Consider the following 16,056-nt stretch of genomic DNA (forward strand, 5'->3'; position numbering starts at 1 on the left):
AAACAATTGCCAGTTAAACTGATACATTCATCATCAGTTACAACATACATCCCAATTTCAGAAATGTTGAAATGTTAGGAAATGTGCCCTAGAATTGATGAAACGTGGTGGTTAGATGAAGAAGCAAGCAGCTCACGGGAGTTTAGCACTTGCCGAACCTCAAAGCTACGTCTGGGGAACTGGGAGTCTTACTGCTCAGGACCACGTGGATCTTGCAGAGAGTTTGGATTTTATTCTGAGAACGTTACAAGACCTCAGAGTTTTAAACCAGGAAAGAAATCTGCATTTCAGAAGGATCACAGTGGCTGCAGTATAGATGGTGGATTAGAAAGTCTCTTATAGTATTCCAGCTAAGAGATGAGGGTACCCAGGTTCTGATGGTGACAGTTGAAATGAAAATAGATGGATGAAACGGAGTGATATTTGAGGGTGGAGGGTATTTAGGAGCTATTAATAGAAATGACAAGGTTTGGTGATTGATGAGATGTAGGAGAGATTGAAATATTCAGAAGGGTGAGGCGAGAAAGCTGATGAGTATATGGGATGTGTTGATTTGGACCTGTATCAAGTATAAAAGAGTGGACAACAAAGCCATAAGAGGAAACCTGCCAAGGGGGATGGGAAATACAGCACGGAGGAGTAGACAGGCAAGAAGGCAGGAGTGGTCTTCGCTGATAAAGATAGCTCAGGGGTCTTTTGGTCTGAAGACTGAGGAGTCAGAAGATAACATGGCCTTGGATTTTAGCAGCAAGGAAGAAATTATGGCCTTGGGTAGTCAGTTTCCATGAAGGTTTGGCAGGAGGAGAGGAGAGAGTGGGAGGAGCTGGAGGAGAATGTGGAGTCCAGGAGAGAGGTGATTGTTGCCATTTGTGAAGAGATTAAAGATTTGAACGTGTTCAAATGATAATGAGAAGGAGCTAATTACAGTAGCCAGACAGTCCCTGGGCCAGTTACAGGTTGGAAATGCAATTTCTTTCACTCTGCACACAAACACAGCAACCCTCTTCTTTTTTATATTCAGTTCCCTCATTAAAACTCTGGCTAGAAAAAAGATAGGGAAATATTTGTAAAGCAAGAAATTGATCCGAGACCCAATCTTATGTTTTGGGCCTTCATATCTACTTTGGAGAGAGTTGTGAGTTGAAGACCCAGGACACGCCAAGTCCCTAAGATAGGATCCAGAGGTTTGGAGGGTGCCCCCTTGCATTGCTTCTTTGACCCCATTGATTGTGAGACATATCGGTATTGCACATACCATTAAGAAAGGAAACTATGCTGCCTGTGCACTGACCTGTCATCCATTATAAGACACATCCCAATGTAAGTGATGGTAACCTGTGAGGGGATGTGCATCTTCGAGTTGATGGAATACAGTATTAGCCTTAGATAGGAGTAGCAGATGTGGGACAAAGAACAGGGTGACACTCATATATCTGTAGTGATAGAAACTTGGAGTTTTTACTTGATGGCTTTTATTTATTCTGCAGAGTAGTCAAGTTCATTTTCTGGAGATGGGGAGAAGTGGAAACAAGGAGGTAAAGGCATTAGGAGCTCAGGAGTGGAAGATCTTTCAATGAATTGTTGACAGCACTGGAACAAGGCAGACCCAGGAAGTTGCAGGATTAACAGGAAGCAATGAGGGCATTCTGAGGCCGGGACCATGCATTCATAGTGGTACCAAACTGCATGTCACATAATTTTCTTGAGAGGTACTTAGCAACCTGAGTCAGGAAGTAAGGAGAGTAGACAGTGGGTTCATCCAGGACTAAGGACTTGCCAGACATTGGTGACAGCTAGACAGTGAGGCAAAGACCTGGAGGATACAGGCAGTGTAGACATTGTAGTGTTCACATGGTAGATGGTCAATTACATGTTGAGACAAAAACTGCAGGTAGACTGGAGCTGGCAGTGTAAAGGAAAACAGTACCGTATCATGAACCACCCCCCAATGTTGACTTAAAATATTTTTTATTGTTTCTTCTACATAAAAGGTATGCACAGAACTAGGTATAAACTCATTTTGTACATAGCTTTTTTCAACTGTTAAACCAGTGATGTTTACAAATTGAGTAGAAAACCAAAAGTGTTTTCAAATAACAAGATAAATGTAATGACCTGGATAATGATGTTTTGTGTACAAGATGAGGTAGGACTCTGACTCTTGAGGCACAAGACTCTTTTGCACTTACATGTCGGCATGCAGAGTTACTACTTGAATCACTGTTTGCATTTGGCATGCTTATTAGTAAACCCTATTATTAGGTTATCACCCAACTCTTCTCCTTTTTTAAAATTTAAATTACTATGAAACTTTTGTTTATGCAACTTTAATATGATTTTGGACCTTCACTTAATGCAAATTCATTATTCGCACAGTAGGCCCAACTGCGTTCAGTAAATCTGGCAGAGTGTGGCAGTGCTACAGATGCCAGACCACCGTTGCTGACACTGAAATTCAGTAGTACAATCATACCTTGCTTGACAGAGAGATAACGTTCTGAGAAGTGCATCGTTAGGCTGTTTTGTCACTGTGCAAAAGTGGTATAGGTTGCTACTCACCTACGCCATGTGGTAGAACCTTTCGCTCCTAGGCTGCAAGCCTCTACAGCATATTGCTATACTGAATACTGTAGGCAATTGCAACACAATGGTAAGTATTTATGTTATCTAAACATACGAAAGGGACAAGAAAAATATGCTATTAAGAATTTTTAAAAGGTACACCTGTATAGGGCAGTTAACTATGAATGGAGCTTGCAGGACTGGAAATTGCTCTGAGGAGTCAGTGAGTGGTGAGTGAATGTGAAGGCCTAGGACATGACTATCCACTTAGGCCACACTAAACTTATTTTTAAAACTTTTTTTTCAGGAATACAGCTTTTTAATTTTTTTAAAGTTTTTTTTTACTCTTTCATAATAATACTTAGCTTAAAAGATACATTGTACAGCTGTACAAAGAATAATTTTCTTTATATCCTTATTTAAGCTCTTTTCTGTGTTTAATTTTTTTTTTTTTTTAACTTTTAAACTTGTTAAAAACCTAGACACAAACACACACACACAAGCCAAGGCCTACACGGGTCAGAATCATCAGTATCACTGTCTTCCACCTCCACATCTTGTGCCACTGGAAGGTAACACGCGTGGAGCTTTCATCTCCTGTGATAACAATGACTTCTGGATATCTCCCAAAGGACCTGCCTTAGGCTGTTTTACAGTTAACTGTTGGTGGTGGTGGTTTGTTTTTTTTTTGGTTTTTTTTTTTGTAGAAGCAATACACTCTAAAATAATGACAAAAGGCATAGTAAATACATAAACCAGTAACATAGTTATTCTGAACCATTATGTACTACTGTACATAATTACTACTGTACATAATTACTAGCGTACATAATGTATGTGCTAGACTTTTTTTTTTTTTTTTTTAAAGACAGTGTCTCACTCTGTTGCCCAGGCTGGAGTGCAGTGGTGCGATCTCAGCTCACTGCAACCTCCACCTCCCGGATTCAAGCAGTTCTCCTGCCTCAGCCTCCTGAATAGCTGGGATTACAGGCACCTGCCACCACACCTGGCTAGTGTGTGTGTATGTGTGTATGTGTATGTGTGTGTTTAGTAGAGAGAGGGTTTCGCCATTTTGGCCAGGCTGGTCTCAAGCTCTTGACCTCAGGTGATTCGCCCACCTTGGCCTCCCTAGACTTTTTATATGACTGGCAGCACAGTAGGTTTGTTACCACCAGCATCACCACAAACACATGAGTAATGTGTTATACTACGACATTGCAACAGCTGTGTCACCAGACGATAGGAATTTTTCAATTCCATTATAATCTTACAGGACCACTGTCATATATGAAGTCAGTTGCTGACTAAAATGTCATTATTTAGCTTTAATTATTCAGATAACCCAGAATGCACCAATATATGTTCTATACATTATCATCAGAGTTAAAACAAAAATACATACAAATTCATGGACACCTGAAGATTCCTTCGTTTTATAAATATTGAACAAGAGCAGTGGTTCTCATAGAGAGGTGCAAGAACCAGCAGCATCAACATCGTCCCAGTAATTGTTAGAAATGCAAATTCTGGCCGGACATGGTGACTCACACCCATAATCCCAGCACTTTAGGAGGCTGAAGCAGGCGGATCACTTGAAGTCAGGAGTTCGAGACCAGCCTGGCCAACATGGTGAAACCCCATCTCTACTGAAAATATAAAAAGTAGCTGGGCTTGGTGGCCTGCACCTGTAATTCCAGCTACTCTGGAGGCTGAGGCAGGAGAGTCACTTGAATCCGGGAGGTGGAGGTTGCACTGAGCTAAGATGGCGCCACACTGCACTCCAACCTGCGTGACAGAGTGAGACACCGTCTGACACTAAAAAAAAAGCAAATTCCCAGTTTCTCCTTGCTTTTTGACACTGAATCAGAAAGGCTGGCGGTGGGCGCCAGGCGTCTAGGCTCTCATAAGCCTTCGAGGTGATTGTGATGCAGACCAAGTGTGAGAACTGCTGCTCCAGTCTTCCTGTATCACCTTGATTTTGCAGGTGAGGAAACCAAGGCCCAAGAATAGCTGGCTCAAACGCTCAAGATTGGTTTGTGTGTAGCAAAACTAGGTCTCAAACTAGGAACTGTAGACTTCAGTCCAGCTCTGTTTCCAAAACTAGGAACTCTAGACTTCAGTCTAGCTCTGTTTCCAAAACTAGGAACTCTAGACTTCAGTTCTGTTTCCAGAGCACTGCATTGTCATTTTTTCTCAGTGTTTGGTTATGGTTTCTTTGGTCTGGGTTGGATTTTAAGGGGGTCTAGCTAAAGTTTTGGGTTCTTTTGCCTTTTGCTCATTTTAGTGCCAGAACCTACTAAGACCTGTTCAAGCCAGCCCCAACCTGCCGGTACCAGTACCAGTACTTCCACCAGCACTATCTCCAGCAGCAACAATGGCAAACGTTCATGTGCCGGTGGCCAGCAGCCAGCTGCATCCCGTTACCTGCCTCGTGAGGTGCCTCCACGCTTCCGCCAGCAAGAACAGAAGCAGCTATTAAAGAGAGGCCAGCCATTGCCTACGGGGACTCTAACCAGTGTGAGCCCAACCCAGGGTGCTGGGCCTGCAGGGGTAAGCCCACCTCCCCTACCTGGAGCCGGAACACAGCATCATCCCAGTAAGCTCCAACCAGGTAAAAACCACATGAGACATGGTTTTGATCTGAAAACTGTTGGCTATTTTCAGTTTTGCTGCTGAGCAATAGAAATGACATATTTTGGTCCATACTCACTCCATACACAGAGACAGACAAATTCATTTCATTTCAAGTGGGTTTTAAAATTTAATTGTGTTTTCCCTCTGTTTATTTACATTATTGCTCATGAGTTTGCAGATGGCATGAGCTACTTCAGCTGAGCTTATTTTTCATCAGAAACTAAAGGTCCGTACATTAGTTCATACGAACCCATCAAGGCAGATACTTTAGAACCCAGCAGTGAAAACTTTTCAGTAAAACCCTTTTCTCAATTTCCTAGTCTTTCTTATGAGTGCACACAAGCATTTTTTGCAGGGACCGATCCTTCCACTAAGCGTTTCTAACTGTAGCTTAGTCACACACATTGAGCCAAGCCTGTCTGGTGCCTCCTCACCCTAAGCCCCGCTTCTTGTTGCTGCCTTGCCTGTAACTAGTTGTTAGCTTTGTTTTGGCGCCTAAGAAAAATCACCACTTGTTTATTTGCTTTCCAGCTGCCAAAATGTAGACGTCTCTCATTTCCTGTCAGCTTCTTTTCCAATCTCCTTGACTTGATGAATTTGTACTTTTGAAAAATTCATGTACTGTAGTTTTAAGGAATTTTTGGAAGAGAACAAAGTGTTTGTGGTCAACTGCCATGTTCTCTGTTAGATTCTTCAATTTTTTGGTTTCAAATAACAACTAATAATTGGTGCTGTTTCTAGAATGGAAACTTACCTGCTCATGGTTGTGAAATTAAGGTCTGTAATTAGATATGCAAAGAGGCTTCTTAGATTGGAATTTAAAAGAAACATATTCTTGTTTTCATATTCTTGTTTTCTTTCATGTGCTGCTTTTTAATATGGGGACTAATTCTAGCATGACCTAAAAGTATTTATAGCAATGTTTTTTAGAACTGTGACTTTGGAGTATAGTCAGAACTAATATTTTTAGACAACTTTACCAAGTCTCTTCAAATAGCCTTGACTTTCATCTGCTAACCACTTTGTAGAGGGGATGTAGGTCAATGATTGTCACCAAAAAGCAAGGCAGAAAAGATAAAATATATTTACTGACCAAGAATATAGTCTCATCTATTTAGTTGCCAACCGTTTACAATCAGACGTGCTACTTTCCCAATAGGGTCCTTGGGAAAATCTTAACAGAGAAAAGGATTCTATAGTTAGACCTAAATAGCTTGGTGTGTTAATTTAAGGGGCTTATTTTGAAAAACTGAATAAGAAATGTAACAGCCCTGCCTGTTTTGGTTGTATCTGGTTGTGATGTGATTGGTTGACAGTATTGCGTCAGTGTTCTCATCACATGCTGCTGGTGCAGAATGTTACTGGTATCTTCTTAGGTAAGTAGAAAATAAGCAATTAAGTCAATAAAATCTTGCAATGATAATATTCTTTCATTAAATATTTGTCTCTGTAAATATGATAACATTATCCAAGGAAATATTCCTAGTTCATAGTCCTTCTAAAATATATATTGTAGGCTGGGCACGGTGGCTTATGCCTGTAATCCCAGCACTTTGGGAAGCCAAGGTGGGCGGATCACCTGAGGTCGAGAGTTTGTGACCAGCCTGACCAACATGGAGAAACCCAGTCTGTACTAAAAACACCAAATTAGCTGGGCATGTTGGTGCATGCCTGTAATCTCACCTGCTCGGGAGGCTGAGGCAGGAGAATTGCTTGAACCTGGGAGGTGGAGGTTGCAGCGAGCAGAGATCGCGCTGTTGCACTCCAGCCTGGGCGACAAGAGCAAAACTCCATTTCAAAAAAAAGGTGTGTGTGTGTGTGTGTGTGTGTGTATAAATATATATATTTTTATATACTATATATGTATATATAGTATAAAATATATATATTTATATACTATGTATCTATATATACTATACATGTATATTATATACAATATATAGAAGAACATAAATCATTTTATGGATTAAAAACATCTCAAAAAATTGATCAATCTATGTAGTAAGCACAAAATAAGAAATTCATTCTTGACTCCCAAACAAAAATCTTCATTTTATACCAATTTCATCTCTTCCTTAACGGTCTCTGGTATCCGAGCCAGATGCATCTTTCTAACTCATCACCTTCATTGATGAGGGGCCCCCTCACAAACCTGCCCTGGTCACCTAGTTACTAATGTACTCTATGTTTTTCTGTCTGGCTGTGAAGGCCCTTCATAGCTGAGTCTCCCCATCATTTTTCCCTTCTACTTTCTATGGCCTACTTTCTCTTTTTTTCCTTTTTTTTTTTTCTTTTTTGAGACTGAGTTTCTCTCTTGTTGCCCAGGCTGAAATGCAATGGCACAGCCTTGGCTCACCACAACCTCTGCCTCCCGGGTTCAAGTGATTCTTCTGCCTGCCTCAGCCTCCTGAGTAGCTAGGATTACAGGCGACCGCCACCATGCATGACTAATTTTGTGTTTTTAGTAGAGAAGGGGTTTCACCATGTTGGGCAGGATAGTCTCAAACTCCTACCTCAGGTGATCCACCTGCCTCAGCCTCCAAAAGTGCTGGGATTCCAGGCATGAGCCACCGTGCCTGGTCTCCATGGCCTACTTTCTATTATGATTGGGATTGCTTTCTTACTGTCTCACAAGTGTGCCATGCTAACTGTCAAGTCCCCTCCCCCTATGCACACGTGCTTAATTGCCCCTCCCACCCCCACTTTCCTTCAGTTCATTGTTACCCCGCACCCATGAGGCTTCCCCAAGCAGCTCTGTCTCCATTCTGTTCTTACAGATGTAATATGCCCAGTTTGTAACACACACCTTTGCACTTACTGTATACTATATATCCTATATTTTTGGCTGATTAGGTCATAAAAGTCTTGCCTTTCAACTAAGTTGGAAATATCCTATGAGGACAATGTTTGAGGTCGGGCGCAGTGGCTAACGCCTGTAATGCCAGCACTTTGAAGTCCTGGGCAGGTGAATTGCTTGAGCTCAGGAGTTCAAGGCCAGCCTGGGTAACATAGCAAAACCCCACTTCTACAAAAAGTACAAAAATTAGCCAGACGTGGTGACATGTGCCTGTGGTCCCAGCTACTCAAGAGGCTGAGGTGGGACAGTCACTTGAGCCTGGGAGTTGGGGGTTGCAGTGAGCCAAGATCGAGTCTCCAGCCTGGGCAACAGGAAAAAATAAATAATGTCTCTGAGCTTTCCATGATTAAGCAGAATGGGAAAATCTCTGAACCATAGGTGAGGACTTGGAAACTAGAACTCACTATGCCACCAACTAGTACTTCCCTTTCTCATCTAGAATGAGAGGTTTTGAACCTCTCAGGACCTCTAATCTCTAAGGTCCCTGCCCTTAAATTTCTGATTCGGACACTATTCCAATGACTGTGTTTGATTTTGTCAGTGGAAGGCCTTTCTGGAACACCATCCCATGTTGTTGTGGTGTTGGCACAGGGATTGTAGGTGAGCATCAGCATGCATGGAGGCAGTGTGGCAAAGTGGTCAAGAGACAGGCCCAGTCCACTTTCCAGACCCACCACCTCCTGTGTGACCTTGACTAAATCATGTTCACTCCCTGCACTTTCGACTCATCTTTGAAATGAAGAGATTCCTAATTTTAAAGATGAGGTATTTATTTCATATTCAGCACAAGGCCTTGCTTATAGTAAGTGTTGAGTAATGCAGGTGATAGTTGTTAATGTGAGACTTTGAAATATACAACAAATATGTACCCATCTTTGAAACACCATTGTGAAGCAGAGTGTTTACAAATCCCAGTTACCTGACAGGCTGAGGGAGAAAGATCGCTTAAGCCCAGGAGTTTAAGACCAGCATGGACAACATAGCAAGACCTGTTTCAAAAAAATACTCAAATTTTTTAACTGACTAAATTCGAAAACCGTGCAGTAAAGCTTTCTCATCACTCTGTGATTTGTGTATATTTTGAAATTTCACTTGTCCGTCCTAGAGTTCTCTTTTTCATATTACAGTTGTTTAATGAATTCATATCCAGGTGAAATTGTATTCGTGTATTCCTGAGGAGTAACCAGATTTCTGGTTGCAGTGAAAGTATTTTTAGATACAGTTTGAAATAAAAGCTCTCGCCGGGCGCGGTGGCTGAAGCCTGTAATCCCAGCACTTTGGGAGGCCGAGACGGGCGGATCACGAGGTCAGGAGATCGAGACCATCCTGGCTAACATGGTGAAACCCCGTCTCTACTAAAAAATACAAAAAAAAATCTAGCCGGGCGAGGTAGCGGGGGCGCCTGTAGTCCCAGCTACTCGGGAAGCTGAGGCAGGAGAATGGCGTAAACCTGGGAGGCGGAGCTTGCAGTGAGCTGAGATCCGGCCACTGCACTCCAGCCCGGGTGACAGAGCGAGACTCTGTCTCAAAAAAAAAAGAAAAAAGCTCTTAAAATTTTCTTAAAAGTAATACATAGATTTTCATTGTACTTGTATCTGTCACTTTAATGCAGGAGTGACTCCTACAGTCACTTCTACATTAAAACAAAAAATAGAGGTTTTTTCATGATTACATTGCTCTAACTTGTAAGGTTAAATTAAAAAGAAGTACAGAAGTACAAATGCTGGGTCAGTAGAACTAAGGCTGAATTAACCAAGCAGGGGGCAGGTGAGGAATCCTTAGGAATTTAACAGCACACCATTTCTAATGAAAAAGCAAAGTGAAACTGGGAGTTCTTTCAGCTTAGCACATGGATTTCTGTGTTTTTCCCAGGTGTGTTAGTATGTAAACTCTGTGTCCTCCCCCCAAGTTTTAGTGTGTTTAGCAAAAACTAAAGAAGGTGAAGTATTCGTGGAAGGAATCGATGGAGTTCAAGTCACCTTTGTCATAGCTTTAAAAAGTTGCACAGTGAAGATTTGTGGGCATCCTCGTTTCCTCATAACTGAGTATTTGACCAGTTGTCTGCTGCTTTCCCGTGGAAGTAAATGTTATAGTCCCGTACTGTACTAATGGAAAACTTAACGTGTCCATTGCAATAAACAGAGAGGATTTATGGATAAAATTAAGCTATAGAGGAGCAGAAATGGGAATGTTTTTGAAGAGTTAAAAATGGAATTTGTAGCGTTTTTAGCTGTGTAAGTATAGATAAAATTTATATACTGTTACAGTACAAGGCAACTGGTGAAATTAGAAAAGAGACTTACATAGGCCAGGTGCGGCAGCTCACGCCTGTAGTCCCCGCACTTTGAGAGGCCGAGGCAGGTAGATCACCTGAGGTCAGGAGTTTAAGACCAGCCTGGCCAACATAGCGAAACCCCATCTCTACTAAAAATACAAAAATTAGCCGGGTGTGGTGGCAGGCACCTGTAACCCCAGCTACTCGGGAGGCTGAGGCAAGAGAATCACTTGAATCTGGGAGGCAGAGGTTGCAGTGAGCTGAGATCATGCCACTGTACTCCAGCCTGGGCGACAGAGCAAGATTCCATAAAATAAAATAAAAAAAAGAAAAGAGACTTAATCTGACATTTATTTCATTGTTCTTTTTCTTTATATAGCATATGCTTTCTAACAGGATATAAATCAGTAGATTCATCTGGCTCTTGCAACATTTTGTCATAATTCACCTTTTGATTTACATTAATCTGCAAGCTTGTTTCTATAGAAAATTGCAACCACACGTTGTGCCATTTCTTAGACAAACTAGTGTACTAGCTTCACACTCTTTCACTCTTTTTCCTTTTCTTCCTATGTGAGAATGTTCAGGTAGCAGTGCCACACTCGGCTTGCGCAGCTCTGAGAAGGGAGGAAGATGCTAGCCTTTCAGACTGTGGTTTTGTCATGTGTGTCATCTTTTGTTCATTGAGCAGAACATTTGTTGAATGCCTGCCAAACGTCACATCCCTGGCACTGGGGACGCACAATTCGTGAGGGAAGTGTCCTGCAATAACCAATAAGTCAGTCAGCCACTTCCAGGTGTTGTAACAGAGACAAGGATAGAGTGCCACATGGAAAGGACAACTAACCCAAACTACGGATAGGGGACTGCAAGGAAGCCTTTCTGATGGAGGTGATACGAGCGGAGTTTCAAGTTAGCTGTGCCGGGCAAAGAAGGTGAAAGGGCGTTGCAGGTGGAGTGACCTGCACGCACAAAAAGCGCAGACCGGCAATTGTAAAGCCTCTCAGTAACCGCTGCAGGCTCATTGTGGCAGGGGGGGCAGCGGGAAGATCTAAGGCTCGAAAAGTAGGCTGTTGGTATTACTAAGTAGTAGTAATAAACCAGCATAAAAGCTTCTTTTGGTAATAGAGCCAAATTAAATTCAGATTTAAAGCTCTTCCAACAAGTTGCTTTTGGAACTTGATAGACTAATTCTGAAGTTCATTTAGAAGAGCGAATGTACGTGAATAGAAGGGCCAAAAAACTGAAAAAGCATAATGAGCTATCACTGGGAGCTGTGATCCTTGAGTAATTTTAACAGTGTGTTTCTAGGGCAGGAATAAACACAGATCCAGGAACTACAATGTAAAGAGAGCAGGGGGAAAAACAGATGTATACACGGAGAGTTGCAGATCACTGAGAAAATAGTGATTCAGATCAATATTGAGTGCTGGAAAGCCATATGCAAGACAAATATAAGAACTACGGAAAGATGACCTAAGAGTATTTTCTAAATATTGGGATAAAATGTTAATCATAAGCCATGAAAAGAAAGACTGACAGATTTGAGGGTATACAAATTTAAAATTTTTGTACACGAATATGAATAAAATCTGAGAGGACATGTTTACAGTGTAAATAGCAAAAGGTAAATATCACAAAAATACCAAGCGTTCCTACAAATCAAAAGAAAAACAGTCCAATAGAAGAATGGGCAAAGAATGTGAACAGGCAGATCATAGAACTACCACAAATGGGTCCTAAGTATGTTGAAAGTATTCCCTTGTGGCTGGGCGCGGTGGCTCATGCCTGTAATCCCAGCACTTTAGGAGGTTGAGGTGGGTCGATCACGAGGTCAGGAGATCAAGACCATCCTGGCTAACACGGTGAAACCTCATCTCTACTAAAAATACAAAAAATTAGCCAGGCGTGGTGGTGGGCGCCTGCAGTCCCAGCTACTCGGGAGTCTGAGGCAGGAGAATGGTGTGAACCTGGGAGGCAGAGCTTGCAGCAAGCCGAGATCACGCCACTGCACTCCAGCCTGAGAGCGAGACTCCGTCTCAAAAAAATAAAAATAAAAAAAGTATTTCCTTGTAATCAGGGAAAAGATAAATGGAAACAGCATTGATAGACCACTTTCACTTACCAAATTGTCAAAACTTTAAATCTTGTTAATATCCCTCTATTACAATAACGCAGTACTATGGATTGAGTGCTTACCATTTGCAAGATCCAATTGCTTTACACATATTAACTCATTTAATCTTCTCAAGACCCTGTAACCACCACAGACGATCAGCAAGAGTGCGGGAAAAGGCGACACTGTTGTGCTGTTGGTCGGAATGTAAGTAGGCATTTGGCAGGATTTATCAAAATGTTGGGTAATATGACCTAGCTGCTCAGATACAGGAATACATCCTACAGACACCTATAGCACAGCTCTTTACTGACGACTGAATGCTCTGTGGTTGTTCTCTGCCCAGTGGCATGAATTAATGACAGGCAAGTTGGAACGTGTCAAGACACAGTAGGGACAAAAACAGAGTTGACCGTATTTTTTTACAGAACAGGCAACAGGTGTAGATAGCATTAGTCTTCCAGTGACCAGCAATCTCACTGTATCCTGTGACGATAAAGAGCAGCCCATGTTTGAGAACCAGGTGAACTTTTGCTAGGCTGCAGGTCCCCACAGAACAACAATTTCAAATCTTGCCCCCCGACTCCCTACCTCTTATCAGGTCAGCCATCCCTTCTATTCTTGGTGTCAACTTCTTGCTGTCACCCACTTTGGCCCGGGCGTTGGGCAGAAGCGTCATTGGTTTTGTAGCATTATTGATGTTAACAGGTATCCCATTTTAGAAGGTAACCAAGACTTCTAATACTTGCATGCAAAAATAAGTCCTAGATGCTTTTAATATTTGATAATGCTGATGTTGAAGTGAAATTCAGTCAAGTGAAACCAATTTTGTAATGAGCTAACAATTCTAAACGGAGCTTTCTAGCATCCAGCTGACCCTCTAGCATCCAGCTGACCCTCCTGCCAGTGGTTAATGCTGTGACTCTTCTCAGGCAGCATCCTGTGGCGGCCATCCCTCATGGGAAACACAGGCTTGCACACAAGGGCATCCAGAGCAGACAGGGCAATAAAGGCCTAGAAATGCCCTCTAAGGACTGGGAGAACAACAGAGGGGAGCCTACAACAAGCCCCAGAGGAGGAGAGCCTGTGCGCATTTCAGCTGTCAAAGGGCTGGCCTGAGAGCCCCACTGACCCTGGGCAGCCCCAGAGGACAGAGGTGGAACGAGAGTGGCGGAAATATAGGGTGGTGGGCAGGGTTTTCAGGTTTCTGGAAGAACTTTTATTCCTACCCCTTTCACTGGCAGTAGCAGGAGAGAGACAGTCAGTTATTGCCAATGGTCGAAGAAGGGCTTCTGCGAGGCAGACAGGCCAGGGTGCCTCCCAGCCCTGATTCCAGGTTCTCTTTAGATAAAGAGTATTACCAGCAAATGAAACATTGGCCTTCTCATAAAATAATACAGGGAAAAGTAGATTTGTAAATTCACATATTGATTTGGATGGGAGTTCATTTAGCCAAATGGCAACAGATCTTAACTGAGAAGATGAGTATTAGTAAGTACAGTGATTTCCAGAGATTCCAGAGAAGGCTACCTGAACATGTCATGTTCAGTGCAGATTATGTTTCTGCAAGTCTGCAGGATAACTCCACCTTGAAACACTTAAGAGCTTTTATCGTCAAAAAATAATAATAATAACTTCTTGTGCCAAAGGCGGAACAATGTACTGTTTTGGTGGCTGCTTTGTACATTTATAAACAGAGGCTTTGATTAATATATGGTAGTGTTTGCTACTTAGATCTTTTTTAGATAGAGGCAGGAAAGTAAGAAGCTGGACACTTGCCAATTTACATATGGGGCTCATTTAGAATATTACAGCTAGTGTTGGCATGGCAAATGTTTAGGAGTTGTTTAGAAAAAGAGAGAAAGAAGGAGCGGAAAACAAAGGCAGGATGAGAGAGCCGCAGTTTATTCGCCTGCAGCCAATAGGCAAAATGCCGTTATTCTTTTGGCTGACTTTCAAAAACACAGAAGAAAAGTGGCTGTGATGCTAATTGTAACTGGGTCCTGAAGTGAAAATGTTTGTGACAATTGAAAGAATTTAAAGAGGAAGGAAGATCGGTTTAGTGTCAGCTGCAATTAGATAATCAAAGCTGTAAAATCCCATCCGTCCATGCCTCCACCCCTAGTTGAAGGGGATGATTCGGGTGCCTCCTGGAGTAGAAAGGGCATTGCCCAGCCCTGCCCGGCTTGCGGCCGCGGGCGCCCGCGGGTGGCCCGGACGCAGGCTGGCCCTGGGAGCTTCCTGGCAGCTCCCTGGCAGCTCTACAGGAGGCGGCTCTCGCTGTACCCAGCCGACATGTTGTAGCGAGAGGCCAGGCGAGCCTAGATGCAGGAGTAGAGGCAGCTGTGCACGCGAGGTGGCGTCTCCTAGGAGGGTTGGGCGGCACCGTCTGCAGGTATTTCCTCACCCGTCAGCCCCTCGTAGAGCAGAAGAAACGGAACAAACACGGAACACATAGTGGCTGCTTCTCGCCAGTCCATTTGTGACATAACATTCCAGCGTGTGAGTGGTAGCTCCGCGTCCCTAAGCTCTTGGCTGCAATTCAGATTGGATAAAATGGCGTCTTGGAAAAGAGCTGCTTGCTAAAGATCTGCCGCACTGAGCAGAGACTTACCCATGGCTTTCCCTACTGTGGTTTCTCTCTGCCGGGCTGGCACGGGCAGGTCCTCCCAAATTAGGAAGCAAGCCTCCTTTGCCCCCGGTTTCCTTCTTTACTTAATAGATTCTTAACCTTGAAGAAGGAATCTCATTTTACTGCCGTTTTGAAGAAAAACACAAGGCAACAAACTTATTCTTTTGGACAGTTTTTGTGTTTCCAATAAATCTTGTCCTGTGTTCTGCGTTTCATAATGCCTTGTATTTATAGCAGTTGACAGATGAAATGTTTGGGAGTCTGTCCAGCAATGGAATTTTGAATTCAAAGTACTTTCTCCCTGAGATATTTACACCCAGTAAATGCAGTAGAGGGGGAGGCATCTTTGGTTTTCAAAAGCTGAAAGCAGTTGTAGCATTTATCCTGCCCCTGAAAACCAAGCAGCGAAGGATTTGTGGTATCAGTAAGCCTTCGTAAACGTATATTGTCAGCTGTTGAAAGCATTGGGAACTAGTTTTTATAATCTATAATGTATTATTTCAGCTAAAAGGACTGTGATGATAAAGAATGAACGCGTGTACTGTTTGTCAGCGTTAGCACCAGTTAAGCATTCTGCATGCCTCTGAGTAAATCTTGTCCACACTTTCCTATCTGATTAAATCTCATACCTCATTAAAATTTTGCTTACCATAGTTTTTGGAAGCTCTTCATTAAATACTTTTCCAGGAAAATTTTATCTTTATATGCTAACATTTTGGAATTTAAAGACAAAGGAAAGTTTTTCTCTTTCAACCATGCTATTATGTAATCCTTTTTAATTTAATCACTTAAGACAGTTATGTTGCTTAGATTTTTATAGACACCTATTTATAGACTGTGTAAACCACTTAACAGCTGAAGAAAAGAGAATTTAACGTTATACATGAGCTTCATTTCTTTTTTCTTTTTAAGGCTTTTTTAGGGGAAGAATTATTTGATAATAGAATGATGTGGTGGGAAGAGCACTAGATTGTATTCTG

The 16,056-nt window shown here is 42.3% G+C and overlaps 1 protein-coding gene across 10 annotated transcripts in view; it reads left to right on the forward strand.

Annotated features, from left to right (window-relative positions):
- TNRC6C (trinucleotide repeat containing adaptor 6C) overlaps window positions 1-16,056 on the forward strand; it is a 156,731-nt gene that overhangs the window by 71,215 nt on the left and 69,460 nt on the right. For all 10 annotated transcript variants that reach the window (XM_033182348.1, XM_033182345.1, XM_033182347.1 and 7 more), the window contains one exon: window positions 4,847-5,173. In XM_033182348.1, coding sequence (XP_033038239.1) covers window positions 4,847-5,173 — 327 coding nt within the window. The remainder of the gene's footprint in view (window positions 1-4,846; window positions 5,174-16,056) is intronic.

Source organism: Trachypithecus francoisi, unplaced genomic scaffold (assembly GCF_009764315.1).
Source record: "Trachypithecus francoisi isolate TF-2019V2 unplaced genomic scaffold, Tfra_2.0 Lachesis_group20, whole genome shotgun sequence".
In the NCBI taxonomy this organism is placed as follows: domain Eukaryota; kingdom Metazoa; phylum Chordata; class Mammalia; order Primates; family Cercopithecidae; genus Trachypithecus; species Trachypithecus francoisi.